Below are 26,667 nucleotides of genomic sequence, written 5' to 3' on the forward strand. Positions count from 1 at the left end.
TGGAGTCATAATGTGAAAATTTTGTTTTTATACAAGTAAGAAATGATAAAAACGAGGAAAATAAATGATATTTAGCATGAAAACAAGAAAAATTAGCAGGAAAACGAGGACTTGGTTACTAAAGTCAGTGGAAAAAATAATTTTGTGGTTATCTGTGCAAGGGACGTTTGGGAAGTAGTAATTCATTTAATGATAATTTAATAAAATTAAATAGGTTATAATTTCAATGCATGTTGGTGTTTGAATCAATTTGTTGATTTATGATTATTAAAGGTAATACAGGAGTTTAACTAGTACTCTATTTTTTGTTGAGGGTATCAAAAATTTCATTTTTCTAGTGATATAAGTCTAAGTATCGCCGATACTCTCTTTTTTGTTGAGAGTATCGAAAATTTCATTTTTCTGGTAATACAAGTCCAACTATCGCCGATACTCTTTTTTTTTTGTGAGGGTATCGAAAATTTCATTTTCTGGTGATACAAGTCTAAGTATCGCCGATACTCTCTTTTTTGTTGAGCGTATCGAAAATTTCATTTTCTGGTGATATAAGTATAAAAGATTATTTTTCTAATTGTGTTAAGTATAGATGATACTCTCTTTTGGAATGAGGGTATTGAAAATTTTGAATTTTCTGTACATACATATGGGTGGCATATTGCAAAAGTGGTATAGATTCAAATTCCACAGGCAATAAAATATATCATAAGCAAAAAGGTTACAGAAGTTGTTGAACAACGAGAATTTTGGCAAAAATAGAGAAAAATAGTAGCAATATTACAAAGTGCTCAACAAACAGTATAGAGATCATACTGGAGGGGTATTAAGAAGATCATCTATATCGCCAAACTCAGTAGTAATACGAGGAGAAGTATCAGCAGCAATGCAAGAGTTTGTTGTAGTTGCGGCGTCAGGAATAGATGGAGTTGCAGTTGGAAGTTCCTCTATAGGAGCATTATCGGCAGTAAGTCCATGTTCTTCAAGAACAGAATGAGGAACATATGGTCTGAAGGCTTCCAACCGATCAACAAGAATGTTTAAAGATGCAACAACATCGTTAAATTCATTATCTGCAGCTTCTGAAGCTTATTTATATTTTGCTTCGGCGATAGCAAAGTCATCAGTGACTTTCTTTAGAGTTTCTGCATGTTCTTTCTTCAGAATCTCTATATGTTATGCAATTTTCTGTTGTAAAGTCTGTTCAGCAGCTTCGAGAGTCACTTCCCGGTTTAGTTTATCAAGTTCCGACTGTTGAGCATTAACTGTTTTCTTAAAGCGACCAACATCACGGTCTTGCTGATAATGGGAGTCAAACTGGGCAAGAGCAGCTACTTTAGCCTAGACAAATAACGAGAATAGATAAGCATATAGAAATTGGAAATGAAATCATGGATACTTGATCAAAGAAGAAAAGGTGAAAATACCTTTTCAATGAAATCACAGAAGGTTGTTAAGCGCTCAGCAGGAGTTACAGTACGCATGGCGATCTTATCCTTCGGAAGAACACAGTTAGAAGACAGAGTTACACCTAAATCCTCACTGTGATTATCAGCAAACAACGAGGCGGTTAAGGGAACATAGGTTCCATCACAGAAATGGAAAGTAGGCTTGAAGAGATCACTAGTATCAGAAGAAGGAATTGATTCAAGTGTTTGTCCTGCAGAAAGCCCACTCTCCCCCCAAGATTTTCGTTTCTTGGAACTAGAATGAGTATGGGTATCTTGTGATGAAACACGAGATGTATCTTGGGGAGGAGCAGAATGCTTATCTTTAGAGGAACAACTCCGAATGTCTGAGGGTGGGGCAGGAGGTTTGTCTTGTGGAGCTTTGGCCGATGTTTTTTCAGAAGCTTTCAGTTTTCCTTTATCAGGAAATTGGCAACTAACATTTGGGTTTGCTGACAATCGAGGTGCCATATCTGTATACAATAAACGATGTCGGTTAAATATATTTTGTAAAATTGGATATTCATAAAAGTCAGGAACTTCTTTTTTAATTTGGGGAAAGAGATTGGGAGTCATGGTAAGATTATTATCTAAATAATCGAAGAAGCTTTGGGGGAGTGATAAGAGCCCAAAACTGTAGTTTTAACCCCTTAATAATCATACTGTTAGACCAATTATGTGAATAATAAGTAAGAGTTAATACTGATTACGTGTTTGTATGCATTTTAGGCTTCAAAGTCCATTACGTGCAGAAATGTGCCACTTTAGCGAGATAAAGGAGCAAAAGTCAGCAGAACTTCCGAATGCCATATATTTGGACTCAGACCTCGGATTGAGGCCTACCTTATGTCAAAACGACCGGCTCGGAAAGAGCTTTCCAATGGTCCAAGCCTTGACCCAATCAGAGGAGCAGAAGTGGATGAAACATCTGTCGAAGCCAACTGCAGCTAAAGAGCCCATTTTGGACTAAAGAAATTGGGTTTTGGGCCCGATTTTCCGGCCCAAAATATGGCTCCAAGCCCATGCACGATTTTTGATCTAGAAGTATAAAAACAAAAGCTTGACTCTTTTTGTTAATGGCAGTTAGGTTAGGAAACTAATGTTAATGGAGTTTAGGGTTAGAAAAAGTTAGATCTAGATTAGTTAATTACTTAGTTTTCATTCCATTAATTAGTTTTCATTTCCCTTGTTTTAATTTAAAGTATTAAAATATTGTTATTGCTTCATTAGATAAATCAAGTAGTTTATTATTGATCAAATTCGATTTTGTCATTTATCTATTGCTTAGATCTAATTTCATTTCTTGGTTGTTAGTCATTTCGTAGTTATTGATGTTAGATTTTAATTATTGTTAGTTAAATTTTATAAAAGTTAGAATCTTATATTATGTCTTGTTTAGATTCAATTGTTGGGATTGGTAGAATAGAAATTTTACATCAAATCATTACTCTCACCATTGTTCCTTGTGTTGGATCAATTGAATTTGTTTAAGTCTTGAGAATTAAGAGTGGAACGAATCCTTACTCGTTGTATTGCATGAATATGTTTTGAGAGTAAGAAGAATTGATTTAAACGTAAGAACGGTAGGATTACGTATTAGTGTTCTTGTAGCATTAATATTTAGTGTTTTATTGTTTTTACGGTTTATCAAATGGCGCCGCTGCCATCTTAATCTCGTTCAAGACAAGAATTCAATTGCTTGAATCCAAGGGGCAATCCCCCATTCTCTACCCACCCGCCCTTTTAATTTTTCATTCTTGTTCCTTGAATTTTCGAACTGCTTCAATCGCTTCAGGCATAGGGGCTGGGATTCACAGAGAAAAACACTGCGGTGAAGGTATTTCTAAATTTTCGAAAATTCTGAAAATATTCATACATAATATTTAATGTGTTGTTGATTTACTAGAATATTTTCAGATTTTTCAAAGTTGGTTTACCTTGTGAAAAAAATACGATCTTTACAGTGCTGCATTTCAGTTTTCACACCGTATATTCTTGAAAAACAGACGAATAAGGTTACTTAGGGAGTTCTAAAAATTCTATAATTTTTACAGGAGTATATACCCTAAGCCAGAAGTTTGTAGTAAAAATTTGATGAGTTTTTGATTTGTTTTGACCACCTAAATAGTAGAGTGTTTCCAGTGTGTTTCTGCAGTGTTGCAAACACTTAATATCTGAAACACCAGCCAATAAGGAGAGGTTGTAGACATCCAATTGCTCTAAATTTTTTACAGGAACAACTACAATCTGTCAGGAGTCTCCAGTAAAAATTTGGAAATTTTTGGATTTGTTTTGATGGGTTAACCATTCGGTTGTTTGTATTGTGTCCGAAAACGGTTTCGCAAACTTTGGAGGGCTGTAGAGGGACTTTCACTGCTCCGATCGATCTGAAATTTTACAGGCTACTTGATAGACGATAAAAGGCCTAAAACTTGAAAACCCTGGAGCGCGCCCGCGCCCATGTTGAGCGCGACCCGCCCTTATTCACTGTAATTTCAACTTACCTTGAGCGCGCCCGCGCCCAACCCGCGCCCTACCCGCGCCCAACAAGGAAAATTCATCCGAACAGCCCAATTTTCATAGGTAAATGCATATTTTTATTCCTTAAAGTTATTAAGTGTTTCTAACTTGTTAAATACACTTAAATCGCGATACAAGACGCTTATTCAAACGCGTAGCAAGGAGGCATTCAGTACTCCTTCTTCCACTCCTCGCCTCTTACGTGCCGGAGGAATTTTAATTCTAGTATAATCAGGCTTGTTTTTCAGTAGAAATAAATACAACACGCCTATCTAGAATTTCACACACTACACTTGCATCAATGGCTAAAGAACAAGAGACTCCTCTCTCGATTTTTATAAAGCCACTAAACGATAGCCCTAAGTGGAAGTGCATCGTTCTTGTAGACCTAGTGGGGATTTTCAATCCCCCTAAATATATTTAACTTGTTACCGGTTTTCATGGTTTAGACCACGAGAAGCCTTACCAGCACATCGTAGGGATAGACCAAGTTCTCACTACATTCCATCATCCTAGCGTAAGTCCGATCAAGTTAAACTTAGGGTGTTTCCTTTCACCCTGGCCGACAAAGGCGGCGTCTTGGTTAACTGCCCAAACGCCAAACTCTGTGGACTCATGGGCTGAACTTGTTCAATTGTTCATGGAACAATTTTACCCACCACTAAAGACAGATGAAATGCTTCAAAAGATTCATTTCTTACGCGGAATCCTCATGAATCCTTTTGGAGGCACGGAATCGTTTCATCGATCTTCTCATTGAATGCCCGCATCATAATCTTGCGAAAGACACGCTTTGTTCGTGCTTTCTTCAAGGGGCTTTCACATTATCATAAGGAGGTTCTAGATATCATGTCCGGGGTAGTTTTCTTAGTAAAGGAGCCTTAGAGGCTTATACATTCTTAGAAGATCAATCTAAGAGGAACAACAATTGGGGAGGTAACGATTCCTCCCGGCTCCTCTCCTTCTTCGTGAGGTTAAACATGATCTCGAAGCTTAAAACTCTTATCGATGCCCCCTCACTAAAAGGTAGATGCCATCTCTGTTCAACAACAACCCACTCCAGTCATGAACATTAACTCTACTTTCGTTGTAATGTGCATTTGTAGTCTTGAGCATTCCGACTTCTATTGTCCTCTTGTCTATGCACAAACACCACCACAACCATCACATTTCAACCCGGTTAACTCAACATCAAGGACAAGATAACTTAGGTGACCAGAATAGAGCTTTAGTACCCATAACCCGAAACTATCAACATCAAGACATGAACGCTCAACAAGCTTTAATTCCAATACAACCATCTACAGACAAAGTAGTCGTGACCTTGTTGGAGAAACAAAATCAAATTATGCAACAAAACTCCAACTTAATGAAAGATCAACATGATCAAAACTCTAATATGATGAAACAAACAATGCAAATGATGCAGTCTTTGTGCCAAAAGGTTATTGACATGTCTTCTAACCAAAATAATAACCAAACCGGCGTGTTTCCAAGTCAAGCAATGCCTAATCCTAAGTCAACAAACACCGCATTCGAAATAAAAAGTATTCAGTGTAATGGTAATATAAACCAAAGGGGACCTCTAGGTGATCACTACCCTTCGCTCGTTCGGTAGGCGAGTAGTTGATAACCAAGTGACTATGCCTAAAGATTACCCACAAACTAAAAATGATACCATACCACATACTATAATAGAAACTGAAGACCCTACAACTGTAGAAGTACCAGTTAAACCACAACCAAAAGGGAAAACATTACAAGATTCAATAATAGAAAGTGAAGACCACACACTGTAGAGGTTCCAATATGGATACCTAGATGGAAAACGGATAGAGATAAAGCAAAGCCTAATAATACTTTTTATCCCTTACGGTAAAAATAGTGATAAAGCACCATATCCCCAAAGACTAGTTGTGTTTAAAAATGGCGAAATTTTGATGAGATTAGGGAAGTGTTTAAAAATTTGACTATAAACCTACCTTTTCTAGAAGCCATAAAAAGTCTACCTCGACACGCTAAGTTTCTAAAAAGAGTTGTGCACCAAGAAGAGGAAAACCAACATACCCCACGAAGCATTCTTAATCGAACAATATCCCTCTTTATCCGAACATAACGGAATTGTTAAGTACAAGGACCACAATCGATCCCTCTTGTCAATGCACCTTAGGTGATACCTTCATAACAAGCTGCTTTATTAGACACGGGGGCGAGTGTTAACTTACTCCCTTTTTATTTATATAAACAACTAGGTCTAACAAAACTTCAACCAACCAAAATGACTTTGCAGTTAGCCGATCGTTCTATTAAGTATCCCAAGGGTGTAGTTGAAAATATTCTCGTTAAAGTTCGTGGATTTTTACTATCCAGCCAGACTTTGTTATTCTTGACACGAAGTTGCTCATGATTCCATTCCCATCATCTTAGAGTCCTTTCTTGGCAACCGCCAATGCCCAAATCAATTGTCGGGATGGCTCAATGACTCTTTCTTTTGGAAATCTTTACGTAGAAGTTAACATGTTTAGACAAAAACAAGGACAACTAGGTTTGCCTGTAGAAGGGAAGTGAAGTCCATTGAGAGTTTTGTACCTCACATTAGTCGCGGTGACACTTTAGTCCCCACACTAGTAGATACCCCTCTTATGGAAGAAGACAAGGATCACAATTTCTACTCCCTAGGCGTAGATAACATCAAGGAGGATTTCCTTCGACTCTTTTGCAACCCTTCTTTGCGCCTCAGCGAAGTTCTCTCCTATTGACATCCATTCATCTCTTGGCGCCATGACGGAAGAAGAATTTTTTGCCCTTTATCCCAGTGATTCTTCTTACCCACCTATTGAGGAATGTCTTGCATATCTCAAGGCCTCTGATGATATAGACTTAAGAACACTAGTTGAACACCATTCACCCACCTCACATCCTCATGTCACTCATTCACCTTCCATCACGAATGTTCCTCGCCCTCTACCTTTTCAAAGAACCATTGAGTTTGTACTTGACCTTGGCGTTTCTCCTATGCTTCATAACTATCTAAAACCAACTGGTGAAGAAGTAACACCCAAGGATAAGCCACCTGACACTTTTTCATTTTTTCCATTTTCCCCATTTTTTCCTTCTCACACTTATCCACATTTCAAGTATTTTCCAAAACCATTCATTTACTCACGATCATTCACTTGGACACCTTCTCATTCCACTAAGCTACATCATAGGAAATCTTGGTGCTTAATTATGTTTGATGGTGCTTTCCATGTTAATTATTTGTGGAAAGACCCACAACTTTTTAGATTATTGATATATGGGAAACTGCATGTAAATACATATATATCACTTTAAGTCTAGGGAATCTGACTTTAAAAGACCCCACGTTTTAAAACAAATTTTTACAAACCTGTTTTCAAAAATTTGTTTGGGGGTGTTTGTTTTTTTCCATGCTTGATCACTAAACTTCCTATTCTTACCCCCCACCTCGCCCCCCTTGTAAAAATTAAAAAAAAAAAAAAAAAAATTTTTCCACTCCAAGTTTTACTTTCTTTTTCATCTAAACTCCGGTTTCACCCTTCTTCAGCGCGCTTCCACGCCCCCGAGGCCACCAAGGCGCTTCACTTCACATTTTTGGAAAAATTTAGTTAGAAAGCGCTTCAAGCCGAAGTGGCGACCGCCTCATCTATCGGACCTAGAAGCCCACGCCGAGTTAGCGACCAAACAAACACTGGAATTCTAAAATTTCAGAGCGACTTCAGCGCCCTATCTGGCGCCAGCGCCACCGACTTCCGTGGACCAGAAAAATTCCAGTTTTCTACGGGTAGTTTCGGATAATTCACAGCTATTCCAGAGCGTAATTTTGAGATGACATCTCCTACATTGATACCGGAACAATCTTTCGAAGATTTGTTTCAAAGCACTACTTATGGTGCTTGGTTTCGCGAGGTGATCACACACGTAGGCTGGGACTGCTTATGGTTCTTGCAAGCATTTGTTCTTGGACTTGCCATGCCCGCTGAAATACAAAACCCATGATGCTATTGGGTAGATAATATTCATGTCTACACTTATGACTTTTTGCATGAGGCTTATGGGTCCGACAATTTCCGTGTAGAGGACCAAGGGACATATAATGTAGCCCTTGGTAACTTGTCCCTTAATGTGATACGGTAATGTTCTTTATCATGCTAAACATATTAGGGGAGTGACATTTTTCTTCTGCGAATAATGCCACTTACGATGTTTTCCTTGCTTTAGCTGAGGAACGCCTGCTATATGACCTTCCTAAGACCTTAATGTCTAGTTTAGCACGAGCCCATAGCATGAGGCATAAGTATCTTCTTATGCCTATATTAGTTTGTCGTATTATACTATGTTTCTTCCCTGTTTTTTTGTGCCCCTTTCACGGACTGGGTTGGGGTCGACATTGTGAGACCTACCAATTCTATTATTCGATCTTTCCGTGCAATGACTTGGCAAGGGTGGAGGATACAACCTCATCAGGTTGCACCTTACACCCCATCCGACCAAGTGGCGCTTAACAGGTTGGCATCCGTAGATGATAAATGGCAGCAAGCTTGGCAAATTATAATGGCATGGCAGGATGCAAAGGAACCTCACTTCTTTATAGAAGAGGAGGATGACGAGTAAACGCTGGAGTGGGGGTAAGTTTTTAGTTTCAGTTAGTGTCTGCTTATGTCCCAAGCAATTTAATTCTGTTAACCCCATAATGGGTGGAACTCTTATAGAGTTGCGTCAGTTTTTTTTTATTTCCTATATTAGTATATTCTAACCTTGTTTTGCAGATGTTCCAGAATTTCACGCATTTCCATGGTATTTTTCTACCCTCTTTATTTAAATGCTTTGAGGACAAAGCATGCTTCTTGTTTGGGGGGGGCATAGAAACACGTGTAATTAAGACATCTGTTACGATATAGATATGTATAATGTGCACTTGTTTTCTAGTTAAAATTTCAAAAATTCAAAAATATAAATAAAAAGTATGCTATACACTTAGGAATATTGGTATTGTTTTCTTTCTCCATGCTCTTAACAATCTAGAAGTCTCCGTAGTCTGTTGCATCGAAATAATTGTTAGAAACTTAGGTTAATATGTAGGTAATAATCTTTGCATCTATCTATAAATTTATTACATGAGTATCTATGATTGTTAGCAGTAAGTTTATGAAATCTAGGCTAGAGTACTTATTCTACAAATCCTGTGAGAATATAGCCTAAAGCCTTATATGAAATGAAACATTTGAGAAATGACACAAGGGAGAAGTAAAAATCCGGATAGAGAAATCACACGTCCACTTGCTTGATCACTAAACCATATCCTAAGCGAGAATTTAGGCCCTCTTTGGATCGATATAGCCAGAAATTCAAACCTATGAATTATTTTCCGCTAGTCGCCCCTCTGAGCCTTTCTTTAGCCTTCCATAAACCACAATTCCTTTACCCTGTTACAAAAACAAAACAAAATAAAAAATCAACCTACCCAATTTAGAATAAGTCTGATAATAGAATGAGGAAGAAAGAAGAAGAGAAAAACCTGTGTAAACAAAAATTAGTTAGTTGCTTTTAAAATAAAGAAAAGAATTTTCCATCCAAAGATAAAAGAAAAAAAAAAAAAAAAAAAAAAAAAAAAGAAAAAAAAAAAAAAAAAAAAAAAAAAAAAAAAAAGAAAAAAAATAGAAATAAATAAAAACTCCAAAAAAATAGAATAAAAGGGAGTCAAAGGCCAAAGAAAAGAAAAAAAATGGCTAAGGATGGAAACAAAGTGTAGAAGCAAAAGTAAATAACAAGGTTTTCTCTAGTTACATAATATGAAGACTCTATTATCTCGGACTTGTCCTCTAGAATATCCATTTCCTTCCTTCTTAAACCATCTCCTAATCCCGCGAACACCCTAATAAAGACCTCTAGCTCAATTAGGAATAGGTTAGTGTGATAGTAAGTGGCGATGTGTTTGATCGACCCCGGCTTCCTTGTTGTCATTGAGATTGTAAGGTAAAGTGTGCCCACCGCACACCGGAGTAGCTGAAACTTGAGTGGAAAAATCAGAGTGGTTTTGTCTTGACATTTATGTGAGGACCTACTTAAGGACGCTTATTCCGAAGTTTTCAAAACGGACCTGCTATTACATTTCATAAGATACTCATTGTTATATGTTTATTTTAGATGATTGATTTTTATGCATATATTAGCTTAGGGTTCCGACCGGGTTATTCTTATGTAATTGCTAGAGAGATGTATAGATAGTTGAGCATGAATAAGGAAACAATAGTTTTATTTTCTTAGTCGTTGTAGTATAGATGAAGTTTGTGAGAGTACCTTCATCGGAAAACTCTCACGAGGCTATAACTCGTCCACTAGGGAATTCCTAGTGGTTTAAGGCCTTGTTGCATATGGTCAATGCAATCGCGACTCAGTAAACGAGAGTAGTTAGAACTCCATTTTTGGTCACTTATTCTAATTTCTCATATTTGCTTGAGGACAAGCAAAATGTTTGTTTGGGGTGGTTTGATAAGAGCCCAAAACTGTAGTTTTAACCCCTTAATAATCATACTGTTAGACCAATTATGTGAATAATAAGTAAGAGTTAATACTGATTACGTGTTTGTATGCATTTTAGGCTTCAAAGTCCATTACGTGCAGAAATGTGCCACTTTAGCGAGATAAAGGAGCAAAAGTCAGCAGAACTTCCGAATGCCATATATTTGGACTCAGACCTCGGATTGAGGCCTACCTTATGTCAAAACGACCGGCTCGGAAAGAGCTTTCCAATGGTCCAAGCCTTGACCCCATCAGAGGAGCAGAAGTGGATGAAACATCTGTCGAAGCCAACTGCAGCTAAAGAGCCCATTTTGGACTAAAGAAATTGGGTTTTGGGCCCGATTTTCCGGCCCAAAATATGGCTCCAAGCCCATGCACGATTTTTGGATCTAGAAGTATAAAAACAAAAGCTTGACTCTTTGTTAATGGCAGTTAGGTTAGGAAACTAATGTTAATGGAGTTTAGGGTTAGAAAAAGTTAGATCTAGATTAGTTAATTACTTAGTTTTCATTCCATTAATTAGTTTTCATTTCCCTTGTTTTAATTTAAAGTATTAAAATATTGTTATTGCTTCATTAGATAAATCAAGTAGTTTATTATTGATCAAATTCGATTTTGTCATTTATCTATTGCTTAGATCTAATTTCATTTCTTGGTTGTTAGTCATTTCGTAGTTATTGATGTTAGATTTTAATTATTGTTAGTTAAATTTTATAAAGTTAGAATCTTATATTATGTCTTGTTTAGATTCAATTGTTGGGAATGGTAGAATAGAAATTTTACATCAAATCATTACTCTCACCATTGTTCCTTGTGTTGGATCAATTGAATTTGTTTAAGTCTTGAGAATTAAGAGTGGAACGAATCCTTACTCGTTGTATTGCATGAATATGTTTTGAGAGTAAGAAGAATTGATTTAAACGTAAGAACGGTAGGATTACGTATTAGTGTTCTTGTAGCATTAATATTTAGTGTTTTATTGTTTTTACGGTTTATCAGGGAGACTAATAGGTAGTTCATGCAAAGCGAAGGAGGACACAAGAAAAGAAGGATCATCTAAAGGATTTGGTGAAGGAGACTGAGTGGAAATTGGCGACTGACCCATTTTGTGAAGAGCCCGAATTTGAAGAACATAAAGGGGAGCTCGATAATTTTTGATATCAGGAAGAGCAACAGTAATGCGGGGGTTCCTTTCTTTATCAGCCCCAGTTCTGGCATCGATTTCTTCATCGGTTCCTTCTAAGAGTTTGAGCACTCTGTTTGAGTTCCCACAAGCTTTTTCAAAATGAGGGAGAAATACTGAAAAGATACAGAAAGGTTGGGGTCATAGTGGGATTCCGATATATATAAATATCGAAATTACATCAAAAGGAGGGTATACCTGAAGAATTGAAGACTTGATGTTTCAGAGGAGGTTTTGCTAGAGTATCGGCACTTTCCCAATCACCCAAAACTATGATATGATACTTGGTCCATTCCTTGTCGCTTTTACAATTTTTACGGATGATACCCTTGATGTTCGAATTGTTGTGTTTTTTGGGGTAAAAATATCCAGGAAGTTTTTCACTGAATTTATAATGCCTAAAGATATCGGATAGTTTCATTCTATCGGCTTCGTACTTTTCTGGGGAGAGGTGGTTATTGTAATAATTACAGATAAACATTTACTTCCAGAAATTTCTCATACCCTGACCAGGGGAAATATTCAGATGGTTTAGCATTTCGCGGTCGAGATTGGTTAGAGGAAATCTCAATCTAGTAACAAGTTGGCCAACAGTAACAATGATCGCTCATCTGGTGCCACTTTGACATTTGGTAAAGGTTTGAGTACCAGCATAGTGTTGCAGATAAAGGGATGTGGGAATTTGATAAGCAGTCTGAACTAACGCTAGATTGGGTCTTTTCATGAAGAAAGGGCTGAGTCCATGTTTTCATTGACTGGTATCTTCAACAGTTTCGCGCTCAGATTCTGAGGCAATGGTTTCAAAAGGATGACTAGGAATCCTTTCTACAACATAAGACAAATCCCAAGAAGTCTGGGGATATGGTCTCGAAGAAGTAGAGGCAAGATTATGGCTCCGAAGTCTATCGTCAGAATGGGTCTCTTCACTATTAATGCTATCATCAGAGATGGTATCTTCACTCGCCATTGGAAGGACTATAAACAAAGATGGGAGGACAAAGGTATTCTTAGTATTGTCAAATTAATATATATATATATAGCATATTATCGATGGTACCATTTTTATTATCAGAAATTGCGATATAAAGGTTGCCATATCGAAAATTTCGATATATGTTTTTAACAAGTTGATATATCCGATGGGCAAAACAGTACAAAAAGAAATATCTAAGCAAATCATCTTAAGACAGTAAAGATGTAAACTTTGAAACATTATCAAACATACTAGAAGTACTATCTACAGTAGTATAGACACGAAAGTAGACAAGCTTATGGCATTCAAAATTTCATAAGACTTTAAAACCCTAGAGATAATTATACTATCGTATTTTATTTCTTATAAATTGATTATGGTAAGTGTTCTGGCCCCCACAAATGTGGCCCAATAAAAGTCCAATTCAATACAAGCCCACGCTCACAGCCAATGCTCAGAGCTTATCTATAAAAAAATCCCACGCTCAGAACCCATGCTCAGAACTTATCTAGAAAAAAAAAACCCACGCTCAGAGCCCATACTCAGAACTTATCTATAAAAAAGCCCACGCTCAGAGCCCATGCTCAAAGCTTATCTACAAAAAAGCCCACGCTCAGAGCCCATGCTCAGAGCTTATCTACCATAAAGCCCACGCTCAGAGCCCATGCTCAAAGCTTACATACCTACACGTAAAATCAATATCAATTGCGCACATGTTTTGCGAGTCAAACAACTTCCACCAACTTTATCCCACGATTGGACAGTTCTCCCAACAGTTCTCCAATTTCATCCCACTTGGACAGTTCTCCCGCCAGTTCTCCAACTTCATCCCACAATTGGACAGTTCTCCCGCTAGTTCTCTAACTTCATCCCATGATTGGATAGTTCTCCCGCCAGTTCTCCAACTTCATCCCATGATTGGACAATTCTCCCGCCAGTTCTCCAACTTCATCCCATGATTGGACAGTTCTCCCGCCAGTTTTCCAACTTCATCCCACGATTGGAATATTGGAGAATGAGGAAGTAACTATCACCAATCCTACCTATAAAATCCAACCTTCGTCATTTTTCCAGAACTACGCCATCGAGACTTGATCCCAAGCAATACATTTGGGTACGTAGACAACTTCACACTGAAGTCCAGTCTCATCTTTCCCCAACAACCATCTCTTTCACCATCTCCAAAAACATTACTTCCGACCCTCAACTGGTGTGTTTTGGCAAATCTTGCCGAAACATATTTGGCGTTGTCTGTGCTCCTACCCTCAACTACAAAACAAAAGTTACGTCAATGGCTTCTCGAAAAACAAACAACGGTGAAAGTATCCCTTTTACCGCACAAGTTTAGCACTCCCCTTCTGTTGGGAATTCACTTCCCAAGTTCGATGGTCCTCGGCCATCTGCGACTGAGAGAGTGGGTATCCATGTATCCAATCCATCAACTCAGGTCGACCGTCGTCTCCGACAATTGGAGAGCAAGAATAACAATCTGAAGAAACAAATGCGTCAACTTCTCGAAGATGATTCAGGGTCCACGGCAAAAAGTGTTTGGGATCGTTTGAACACTGAAGCATCTCTATCAAAGACTCCAAGTACAAACTCCCACACCAAGAGAAACCGTGCGAGTCGCTTCCAAAAAGTTTTGCGCAAACAGAATGTGCAACGCCGAAAGCCTACACTTCCCAGTGTAATCGTAAGCGAATCCACAAACTCCTCTGCCGACCTTGATGCCGACCACCTTATGAGGGGTCACCAACTCACAAAAGATCTCATGATGAAAACCGGTTTAGCCGATTCGAAACGTACTAAGGGAGATCGGCAAAATATCCATATAGGTCGGAAAGGTAGACTACCCAACCAACGAAAAACCAATGAAGTTCCTACCCCAAGCTCTAGAAGGGGTAGGCAAGCCACTGCAAGTCCTCATTGCAACTGCAGTATGTGCCGATCTTGACAACAACACTATTCACCAAGCAGTTCCAGTTCACAACCTAATCGCTCAAGTTGTAGTCCCAATCCAAGAGCTCATTGTCGGCCGAAGTATGTTGACAATGGTAGCGATGGAGATGGAGACTCACTTGCAACAGGTCAAGAAAATGGTTGTGACAGTCCAGCACTCCGTCCGTATTCTACCGATGTTCACCATAGGAGACGAAGGAACCGATCTCCACTACTGGCTCAGTCACCTTCTCCTGCATGGACGGGTTGACGAGAACTCACTCCACCTCCTCTGAAGAAATCTTGGCCAAAACGTCCACAATTCGGTCGGGACCATCGTCGAGAGAATGTTCCATTTTTTGAACGACCTCTCCATGAGATTATACTGAAGGCTGTTAATGATAAGAAGTCTCGAGAAAACAAAATTCGAAATCTCGCTATAGAGAGTGGTATCGATTCTCCCTTCTCTCTCCGAATCTAAACAACTGTTCATCACAAGGACTTCAAGCAACCAGAATTCGAAAAGTATGATGAGATTGATGGAGATCCTTTGATGCATCTTGTTAATTACAGAAACAAGATGATCTTATGGACTTTCGACGATGCTCTTCTTTGCAAGTTATTCTTGTCCACACTCATTGGAATTGAGTCGATGAGATGGTTTAACAAGCTTCCAGAAAGATCCATCCACAATTTTACTGATCTTGCTTACAAGTTTGCGGAACATTTTCATCACAACTGGAAAGAACCGTAAAATATTGATTCTCTATTCAGTATTAAACAACGAAAGGACAAAAAGCCCAGTAAGTTTGTTGCGAGATTTAGGAAAGCAGCTGTTGAAATTCCAGATGCATCTGATATTCTTGTCATTTATGCTTTCAAGGAAGGCATTAATTATGATAGGGACGGCGTTTACAAATCAATAGTAAAAGACGTCCCAACAACTCGTGATGAACTTTTTGCTCGAACTCAACAGTTTATTCGAGTTGAAGATGATGCATCAGCACGAGTTCACAAAGATAGGGATCGAATAAGCAAGCCACAGGAACAAAGTAAAAAACCGAAGTTTCAACAAACTACCGATCAAAAGTTCAAGAGTGATGGTAGGCCACAACAATGGAACGACAAAGAACAAAAGAAACTTCCCGAGTTAAAGCTTACCACCCTCAACGAGAAGTATGCTGTTATCTATGAGAAAATTAAGGGAAAGAATATCTTATCTCCACCTTTTCCTCTCTTCGAAGATACCAAGGCTACACGTGACCAAACACTGTGGTGCAAATTCCACGATGATTTTGGTCATGAAATTGAACAATGCCAATCTCTATGGTGTAGAATCCAAGGTTTGATCGAGAAGGGTATGCTCCAGGATTACGTGCTGGGTAAAATGAAACAAGCTTTAGTCGTGACCGCACACAATGTAATCAAAGTCGGTCATGCCAGAGTTGATTCAATGTCTAACACTCAGCGCAAGAATTTCAATCACTCCAAGATCACTGATCTCAACCACCACTATGTTTATAGTGGATATGATTTTCTCCACGGTATGAGTACTGAGACTTATGAGGAAGGACCTCTCTGTTGGACTGACAATGATCTAATAGGAGTGCACCATCCTCATTATGATGCTGTTGTAATACAAGCTTTTGTTGGAATTCATCGTGTGCAGAAAATCATGATCGATACAGGTAGTTCGGCAAGTGTGATCTATAAGCGTTGTTACAAATGACTCATTCTCCCCGAGAAAATGATAATTCCCGATCCAAATCCAATCATTGGCTTCGATGGGACAACAGCAAAATCAATTGGCAGATGCTCTCTTCCGGTAACATTAATGAACAAGGAAGTTACAATTGATTTTTTTCTCATGGATTGTAACTCCTCCTACAATGTCATTCTGGGAAGAGATTGGATCCACTCAATGGGAGCTGTCGTTTCTACTTTCCATCGCTATCAAGTTCGGTGTGTGTGATGGTATGGTATGCAAAGTTTGAAGTGATCAGATAGCAGCTTTGAAGTGCCATGAGTCTGTACTCGAAGATTATAAAGATTCGGAAGTTAAGGGCAACACCATCCTAAATGTCGATGGGGTAAAATAGCAATTACAAAATTCCATTGGCCGGGTAAAGGCTATGGAGCAACATTTAGGTGACCCCCCGACCATCGACATGCTCCTCGAAGTACAGATCAACAACAAGGAAGAAGAAACCACTTTTATTTATGCGGAAATTTCCAAGAAAGAACAGGATGAACTCATTGAGCTTTTGAAGAAAAATTACACAGTGTTTGCGTGGACGGTCGAACAAATGCCTAGGATTGATCCTTCACTTGCATGTCACAGGTTGGATATCGACAAAACATAAAAGCTAATGCGTTAGAAGCCTTGCCGAATGGCTCCCGATCGAAAGCTCAAAGTGAAAGAAGAGATCGACAAACTTCTAAGTGTTAATTTTATTAGGCATGTACTATATCCGAAATGGACATCCAATGTAGTAGCAGTCCCTAAGAAAAATGGGAAACTTAGAATCTGTGTTGATTTTACTGATGTCAATAAAAAATGTCTTGTTCACCTGTATCCCTTGCCTCGTATTTCTGAAATGGTTGATGCCACTTCAGAGTTTAAACAAATTTCTTTTATGGATGCCTCAATAGGATTTTATCAAATTGCATTAGTTGAAGATGAACAAGAACTTACAACTTTCATAACATACCAAGGCTTATTTTGCTATAAGGTAATGCCTTTCGGTCTAAAGAATGAACTGGCAATATATCAGAAATTCATAAATACATCATTTTCAGACTTCTTAGGCAAGTTTATGGAAGCTTATATTGACGATATGGTCATCAAGTCGCATGAAGAGTCTTCTCACCTTCATCACTTGCAAAAATTCTTTGATCAGCTTAAGCATATTCGAATGCGTCTAAATCCAACAAAATGTGCATTTGGGTTAGCATCGGGTAAATTTCTTGGATATCTTATGACCAAACGAGGCATTGAAGCTAATCTTGATCAAATCTGTGCAATTACTGAAATGCCCTCGCCAAAAACAAAGAAGCAAATCCAGCAACTTACAGGTAGGATAGCCGCTTTGGGTAGATTTATCTCAAAATATTCAGATCAGCTCCACCCCTTTTTTCAAGCCAGTAAGGGATCCCCACAATGGATAGATGAGTGTGACGTAGCTTTTCAGAAAATGAAAGAATACCTAGTACAGCCGCCAATTCTTGCTAGTCCGACCACCGGACAAACAATTGGCATCTATTTGGCAGCATTAGAAATAGCTGTGAGTGCCGTCTTATTCATTGATGATGAAAATGAACAACCAATTTTCTTCATAAGTAAGACCTTTACAGCTCCAGAAGCAAGGTATTCACAGATTGAGAAAATAGCTCTCTCACTTGTCCATAGTGCACGAAGATTGAAACTTTATTTCCAAAGGCGTATCATCAATGTCTACACTGAATACCCCTTGAGAAAAGTTCTTCGAAATGCTGATTCGAGCCGATTAGTAGAATGGGAAACATATTGAGTGCCTACAAAATTATCTACAAAGCCCGATCATCTGAGAAAGGCCACGCAATGGCATCACTTATGGCCGATTTTCCTGTCGATGACATACCGACCACGGAAGAGCATTTTGAGGAACCTCCTCCTAATCCGCAACAAGGATCGGCTAATCCATCCACAAGTGCCGACCCTTCTTTATGGATTCTACACACGGACGGTTCCAAGAACAAATCAGGTTCAGGTCTTGGTTGTGTTTTGATCCGACCTGATGGCGAGAAAATTGAAAAATCTGTTCGCCTCAGATTTTGCGCATCAAACAATGAAGCTGAATATGAAGCGGTTCTTTATGCAATGCGAATAGCACTTGACCTGGGGGGGACAAAGATCGAGTTATTCACTGACTCAAAGCTTGTTGCGAATCAATTTGGTGGATCTTTTATTGCTCGAAATGATAGGATGGCTGCATATGTTCGAAAAATGCATGAGTTATCCATTCATTTCAAATCCATTGTAGTTCACCAACGCTCTCATAATGATAATCGTCATGCCGATGCCTTAGCCTATCTTTCTGCCGCAGTTGATGTTAACAATGAAAGAAAAATCTGTATTGATTTCCGACCTTTTCCAAGCATAACTGTTATAGAAGAACATGTTCAAAACTTATATATTTCTCATCTATGCTATTTCCAGACGACATCTCGGAATTTCGAATTCGAGCAAGTAAATGCCGTAACAACAAGGAAAAGAAAGAGAGAAGAGCTAGCTCAATCGGCTGGCACAAGTTTAGAATCTCACTCAGAGGAAGCAGCTCAAGAAGATTTAGCTGACCATCAAGATTTGGTTGATCATCATTTTGAGAGTGATTCTCCACTCACACAGGATACTGACCAAAGCAATGTTGATATGGAAGATGAGTCCCATGAAGCAGATAATTCTCCAGAAGTACCACATTTGGATCTCCAATCTATCGACGGTGATTCTTCACCAGATGATTGGAGACCTACTTATTTAGAATTTCTACAACATGGAACTCTACCTGAGGATTCGTCACTTTCCTACAAAATTAAGAGAGATGCCTGGGAATTTGTCATAATTCCAAATTCTAAAGGCAAGCTCCTACTTTATAGGAAAGCAAACAATTTCAGTCTTCTTCTCAGATGTCTTTCCAAAGATCATGGTTATCTAGTTCTCAAAGAAATACACTCCAGACTTTGTGGAAACCATTCTGGGGGACGTAGTCTTGCACATAAAGCCATGACTCAAGGATATTGGTGGCCTAGCATGGAAAGACACTCAGCGGAATTTGCCCAAAAATGCATACCATGTCAAAAACATGCAAATATGGGCAAACTTCCAGCAATGGAACTCTACCCAATTCTAAGCCCTTGGCCTTTTGCGAAATGGGGATTGGATATTGTGGGACCCCTACCAAAGGCTCCTGGAAGTGTACAATTCTTATTGGTTGCGACTGATTATTTCACTAAATGTGTAGAAGCTCAACCGCTTGTCAACATCTCAGTAATAGATGTACGGCGTTTCTTATGGAAAGACATCGTTTGTCGCTTTAGAATTTCATCTAACATCGTCTCTGATAACGGTAAACAATTTGATGTGGAAGAAATTCACAAATTTTGTGCCTCACTAAAAATTCAACATAATTTCTCCGCACCATATTATCCACAAGCAAATGGACAAGCAGAAGCAACCAATAAGACGATTCTCTCGACTTTGAAGAAGAAGGTTAATGAAGCAAAAGGTAATTGGGGTAAAGAGTTGCCAGCAGTGCTTTGGGCTTATCGCACCACTCCGAAGCATTCTACCAATCTTTCTCCTTTCAACCTAGCTTATGGCATGGATGTTGTCCTCCCGACAGAATTAATTGCACCAACTATAAGGACAGAAGCAGTACAAACTGGCAACAATGATGCTGCTCTAACTTTGGTGGCAGACTCAATTGATAAAACTCGAGAAGAAGCTTTACAATGTCTAATAAAATATCAGGCATACATGAAACGCAAATATAATAGAAAGCTTTGCCTCAAGAGTTTTGAACCAGAAGATTGGGTACTTAGCCGAAAACAGAAGCTCATTGAATCTGGAAAGTTGTTAGAGAATTGGGAAGGACCTTTCATCATTGATAGGCCAGCATCTAAAAGGTTTTATTTCCTTCGTCGAATCACTGGAGAAAAATTTGCCAAGCCATGGAATGTTTTTCATTTGAAAAAGTTTTATCGTTGAATGTTTTGTTTTTCATTCATTGTAATCATTTCATAATTCAATAAAATTCGATCCATCTTTCGTTTTAACTAGGGATCAAATATCCCAAACTTTATTATCATTACACTATGGGGGCGGCAACACCCCAAATTTCATTACGTTATCATTACACTTTGGGGCGGAGACACCCCAAATTTCATTATATTATCATTACATTATGGGGGCGGCGACACCCCAAATTTTATTATGTTATCATTAAACTATGGGGGCGGCGACATCCCAAATTTCATTATGTTATCATTACACTATGGAGGCGGCGACACCCCAAATTTCATTACGTTATCATTAAACTATGGGGGCGGCGACACCCCAAATTTCATTATGTTATCATTAAACTATGGGGGCAGCGATCCAAATTTTATTATGTTATCATTACACTTTGAGGGCGGCGACACCCCAAATTTTATTATGTTATCATTATATTATGGGGGCGGCAACACCCTAATTACGTTATCCTTAATACTTATATCTATTTTGCCGACCTACCTCAAGGCCAGATTACCCAACTCTTATATATTTTGACTGACCCCTTATATTTCGATCTATTATGATAGATAAAATCCAAATATCATGAATACAGTGGAAAAAATAAACATAATCGAGAAAGAAAAAACCGTAACCTAACCTCACATCATCCTAACAATAAAAAACAAAAACTTCACTCAAGAAGTTGCGGCATAATGCTATCCTCCACTGGAACTGGAACACTTTTTAGATCCGATGGTGATACATCTTCCAACTTCCTATAACACATAGTATAATAATCTGACAGCTGCTGCAATTTTTCTCGTTTATCAGAATCTCTCGATTTCCAAAGTCCAACACTTGCCGATGCTTCACGCAACAACTCCTCAGATTTCTTAGTTTCAACTGCATGCTTCTCAATCATATCATCCTTCTCTTCACACCCAACCCTAAAATTTTCTACCCTCTCATGATATTCATCTAACCCCTTCTTCAAAAATGCATTCTCTTCAAATAGTACCTTGTAGTCTCTCCTCTAATCCCCTCAAATTTCAAAACTTGTTTAGCAAATTCCAATTTCTCACATTTTAAAATCTCAACTTTATCACTCAAAACCTTCTGCTCCCTGAGAACAACAATTTCTTGATTCTGCTTCGACAATTCAGCTTTCATGATATTCATTTTCATCTCATAGTCGTGCAAAACTACTTTATTTCTCATAAGTACTTTTTCTCATAATGCTCATTCTCCCCGAAGATGAGCTCTCTTTCCTTCCAAATATTTCTCAATCTCGCATATTCACTGGTTTTAATCTTATAATTTTCTTTAGCTTCTAAGATTTCTTTAGCACAATCCCCAAGCTTCGACGCCTAAGAGAACAAAAATAATGTGTTGCTAAAAAAAAAAAAAAAAAAAACACACACACACACACACACACACACAAAAATTACCTCTACAAGCTTTGAATTCAACATATTAACGGTTTTTACAAAATCTACACTTCATTGATAATCCAAACACAATAACTCTGTATATCTGAAATATTAAACATAATAATTTAAAATAAAAATATATAATAATAAGTAAATACAACAAAAAATAACTATTCAACATCTAACCTTCAATTGCCAAGGCTTGCACGAGTGATGAGCACAAGTGTTCGAATCGCCACCATCCCCTCGGGTCGCAATGAGCCAACAATAGTAGACACTTTAGAATTTGTACCAACAATCGTTGACACTTCTGTTGACACACCTTCATCGGTCTCAACAGCACAAGTCAGCAATCCAACATTAGTGCAAACAACAGTTGATACTAAACTCGAAACACCAGCATCGGTTCCAACAACAGGTATTGGAACTTTAACATTACTTCTACCAAAAGGAGTTGGCACTCCAAAATTGATCCTGACAACAAAAGTTGAACCAATTGTATCTCCACCATAGCCAACTTATTTTGCCATCTACATTAACAAAAGAAAAATTAAACAATCAATAACGAAAATAATTCTAAATCACAAAAACAAGATCAACACTAACATCAAGTTCAGATATACTGTTAGTCATCGCTTCCCCACCGATATCATCATCACCATCAATATCATGCACATCAGTAGTATTTTGTGCCGGAAGACAAAATACATGTTATAATGAAACATCATTCCAAAACATATTATAGGTATTACATATATAATATTTTAAAAGAAATATTATATACATACCATTTCTCGACTCTCAATCCCTTCCTCAATTTTACTTGAGTTATCCCCATTTTTCTTTTCCTTCTTTTTTAGACGTACGCTTCTTTTCTTCTTTCTAATATTTTCTTGTCCACTATCCTCAGAATCATCACCTTCTACTTCTTTGTCATCTTCACTACTATCATCTACAATAACATTTTTCTTCTTCTTTGAGCCACAGTAAGGTGCTAATTCCCTAGGCTCATTAAGCAATCCAGTTTCTATATCATGATAATAATCTACAATATCGTCTAAAAACGACAGATCATAGACATCTGCATTATGACTGAACAAACTAACAAATTTCTTTTTTATCATCTCGCTGCTAAACAATGATATATTTGGAAACTTCAGAATATCCCTTATAAAAAAAGAACAAGATAATCATCATGCGATGCTAACTATTTAAAATAATAATTATAAGAATATTGAGTTAACATCTTATCTGATATATTGTTAGAATAATCATTATTTTCGAACCTAGCTCCAATTGCCTTTGATCTTAAAACCATACAATTTCGCATTCTTGTAGTTCGAAGGCATCCTATAAAACCGATAATTCTGGTTGTGATGGTTATGATATCCCAACGCATAACTTTTAAAAGAAGCCTTGTTTTGCCGCAGAGGTTTCAATAACTCAAACAAAAGGTCTGAAGACATACTCCGCAAGTTTACAAGCATACCTGCAAGAGTGGGATTTCTTTCTAAGAATTTGAGGGCAAGAATGCAGCACAGTAGAAACGAAGCAAGGAAAATTGCATTATGGAGGGGATGTAGCGTATGGAAGAAGCTTGAAGTTGTGGGAAAGATAAACAGTTTGTTTTAAATTCTTGTCTGACAATATGGACCGGGTCGATATTTGGGCCCAAACTGATATAAATGCATCTCGAAAAATTGAAATTTTTTAGCAAAATTTCAAATTTTCGAGAGGGGGCGATGTAGTGTGCAAATATCGTGTCTTGAGATATTCTAACTGATATTTCAAAACTTGAGACATTGGCATAAGGGTCAATGTCTCGGTATATTTCGTAGTTGTTTTCAAACATTTGCAGGTATTGAGCGGGAAAGAGGAGGAAGACAAAGAACATGTGTCAAAGATTGACTGGGTCAAAACCAAATCAGGATACTATATAAAGAAGGGAAGAGCAAGAGAATAAGATTCATTAGTTCATTGGTCAAAAAAATCATTAGAAACAGGAGAGAGAAATAGAGAGAGAGATTGTAAATTTCTATGGCCAATCAATAAAACTTTGATTCAATTCATCTTCTTCATTCATTCTGTTCATTAATAAGGTTGTGTGATCTTAGAATATTTGAGAAAAGGTGTTATTAGACATCACATAATATGTGAACAAAAGGCTTAACCATACCGGTATATATGCTTTTTATTGCACAAGAAGTTTACTTATATGTTTATCATCCAAAAGTAACTGGAAGCACTGGTAATTATAAAGCACGCTATGTAATAAAGAGAACCAAAATTTCAGGTTCTATCGACGATGAAAAAAAATGAAATACATTTTATTATTTATTTAAATTGAATATTGAAAGCAAATTCAATATCTTCTTGGTAGACCTTTTCCAAGAATTTTCACCACGGAACGAACGAACGACCACGCTAATAAATAATACGCTCAACCTTAATAGGAACAGGACGAATGAACGAGGAAATGTTTCTTAGCTTCTCTCCCTGATTACTTCTTGAATTGGTTTTTTGCGAGCGCTGCATATTTAATTTACAAGGCTACACTTCCTTCTGACCTCTCCTTGCTTCCCTGTTAGAACCTGTATCTCTCCCATTTTGGTCATTCCATTAACAAACTTCGTTTCCCAAGTTGATGGTATAGCTGAATTGCCTCTCACTTCTCTTAAAGTTCGTATATCAGTGAGTAATGACTGGTCCGATGTAAACAAGCCTTTGTTTTGTAACAAACCAGTGTAATATTTGTTGTCTAAAACGGTAGGTGTGAATGTGTCCATGACCACAATCTTATCGACTGTGCTTACACTGCCACATTGTTGTCTTAATGATGCTGCCAGATTACTGTTTAGAGTAGGATCTGGTTTTCCAGAGTTCTTGAAGTTTACTTGCCTTCCAGAGATAGAAGAACAATGAGAAACACCTATGGAATGTCCTCCTGCAAGCCGGCAACAAAATTTTGTTTATTCCTTAATTAGTTTTAAGATGGTTCAAGGAACTCAATATGAAAGAAATAAAAAATGCTAGCATAAAACGAGTAGGACAATACCTGAGAGGGTGACCATCTCCTCAAGAGATAGGCCCTTTGAAGCAAATTTTTGAATGAGTGAACTAACATTGGAAGAAGGAGGTGGAAGGTTTTGTAGAGCTTCAGATTCTAGAGAGATTCGGCCATCTTTTCAGCCCCACCTAACAGCGTAACGGTTGAACCTACCAGTCTAATAATGATATGGCCAAGCAAATGAAACTCAGTAGAAAAACAATCTTATTTTTTAAGATACTCGAGAAGTTATTTGTACTGTTTCGTGAACTACTATAAGTAGTACTTACCAGCGCAACACTTTCTCTGGCTGCATATGTAAGAATGTCAGCGCATGATACTACATTAGGACATTGGCTCTCCAAAACTTGTTTAATTTGGTCAATGACATTGAATCCTTGGAGGCTAGGGTTATTTGGAGGTGCATCTTTCTCTGCTTTGTTAGTCGATGTAGAGTTTAGTAGGATAGATCCATCGCATCCCTGCATGGTTAGTTAAACAAGTTTCAAATAGTAAGCCACGCTTATTGTTTTATCAATTACTTACAACCATATAATAGTTCCAAACTCCATCAATTAATTATAAGCATAAATGTCACACACCCTCACAAAGCAATCATGGAAATGCATCCTTATTATCCTAGCAGGAACCCTTGGATCTTTACTAACAATATCCGCCATCAACTTAGCGATTAGATCCTCAGCTTGTGGACATGATTTTTGGTAATAGTAAAAACTTAGACAGTCGTCTCCAGCTGTGCCCAAAGGTCTCTCACCCTTACCATTTCTCCTACCCCTTCCATGGCGGCCAGCTCCAACATCTGATATGAGGAACCCCAGGGCAACAAGGCAAACTACTGCAAGAAACTTCATTGTACTTAATGATATATTTGTGTACTTAGTAGTCTCTCTTACTCTTTTTCTCTACAATATAATGAGCTGAGGAAGTTCCCTTCTGCTTTTATAGGCAGGAATCCCTTTCTCTTTGACCTGCAAATGATACATTATTTGTTACTCGTCAAAGACATACTATATTTATTAGCAATTTCTAAAGCAAATTCATTTGATAAGAGTGACCAAGAAAAAGAATATATGTTTTTAGGTTGAGATATATGTATAAAAGCTCAACATGAGATTATATTATTGCAGCAGAGTTGATAAACGTGTAATGCAGAAAATGCAGTAATAGGACAGCATTATTGAGGTGTATTACAACAGATTATATTAAGCTCAACATGAGATTATATTAAGGCACAATGAAGTTTTGTAGTTTAAATGAAGTGTACAGTTATATTTGAAGTCAGTGTTGCGAAGATTAATGTCGGAAGGGCTAGAGTAATAGCTTTTATATCTGCGTTACAAAAACATGATCGAATTTCAGATTTATTGTTCAGTATAATAGGAGGTCACCACACCATAACCGGCTAATTCTCAAATTCCAGTGTTGCTTAACCAATCAAACCCTAAGTGATCAGAAATGTTCAGAATTATTTATATTTTTTGAAGATAGAAAAGATAAACACGAATTTGAGATTTAATCATAACTGTAGAAATATTTAAAAGTGTTTCAATTTAAAAATCTTTGTTTTCTTCTTTTAAATAACTTTTACACCAAGTCAACTGGATTCCATTGTCTAAAATATATGGAATAAGGTATGAGTGTCTAAATAATGGGGTGATAAAACTTGTAAGTATAAAAATCCAAACGTGGGCCGGGCACACTCCAAATGATTTGTGAATTTATATATGACCAAATACAACGATTTTTCAGATATCATTGAGTTCAGGAAGAGTTTATCGTGGCTCCTTCCATTTACTTGACAAAACTTTTCCGAAAGTCG

At 37.7% G+C, this 26,667-nt stretch overlaps 1 protein-coding gene and 1 pseudogene across 2 annotated transcripts; one reads left to right on the forward strand and one right to left on the reverse strand.

The window, feature by feature from the left end:
* Window positions 1–15,251: 15,251 nt before the first annotated feature.
* LOC147515017 (uncharacterized) lies at window positions 15,252–16,291 on the forward strand. The gene is made up of 3 exons (XM_086592769.1): window positions 15,252–15,313; window positions 15,374–16,143; window positions 16,269–16,291. Exons 1-3 carry the CDS (start codon window positions 15,252–15,254, stop codon window positions 16,289–16,291), a joined length of 855 nt encoding a protein of 284 aa, XP_086448895.1.
* Window positions 16,292–24,030: 7,739 nt separating this feature from the next.
* On the reverse strand, window positions 24,031–25,768 carry LOC147515018 (peroxidase 5-like; annotated as a pseudogene). Its single transcript, XR_015213344.1, has 4 exons — window positions 25,430–25,768; window positions 25,118–25,309; window positions 24,837–25,005; window positions 24,031–24,725 (listed from the first exon to the last, which is right to left on the reverse strand). The product of XR_015213344.1 is annotated as a peroxidase 5-like (transcript).
* Between the last annotated feature and the right edge of the window lie 899 nt (window positions 25,769–26,667).

The sequence above is a fragment of the Coptis chinensis genome, chromosome 2 (genome assembly GCF_015680905.1).
Source record: "Coptis chinensis isolate HL-2020 chromosome 2, ASM1568090v1, whole genome shotgun sequence".
NCBI lineage: Eukaryota > Viridiplantae > Streptophyta > Magnoliopsida > Ranunculales > Ranunculaceae > Coptis > Coptis chinensis.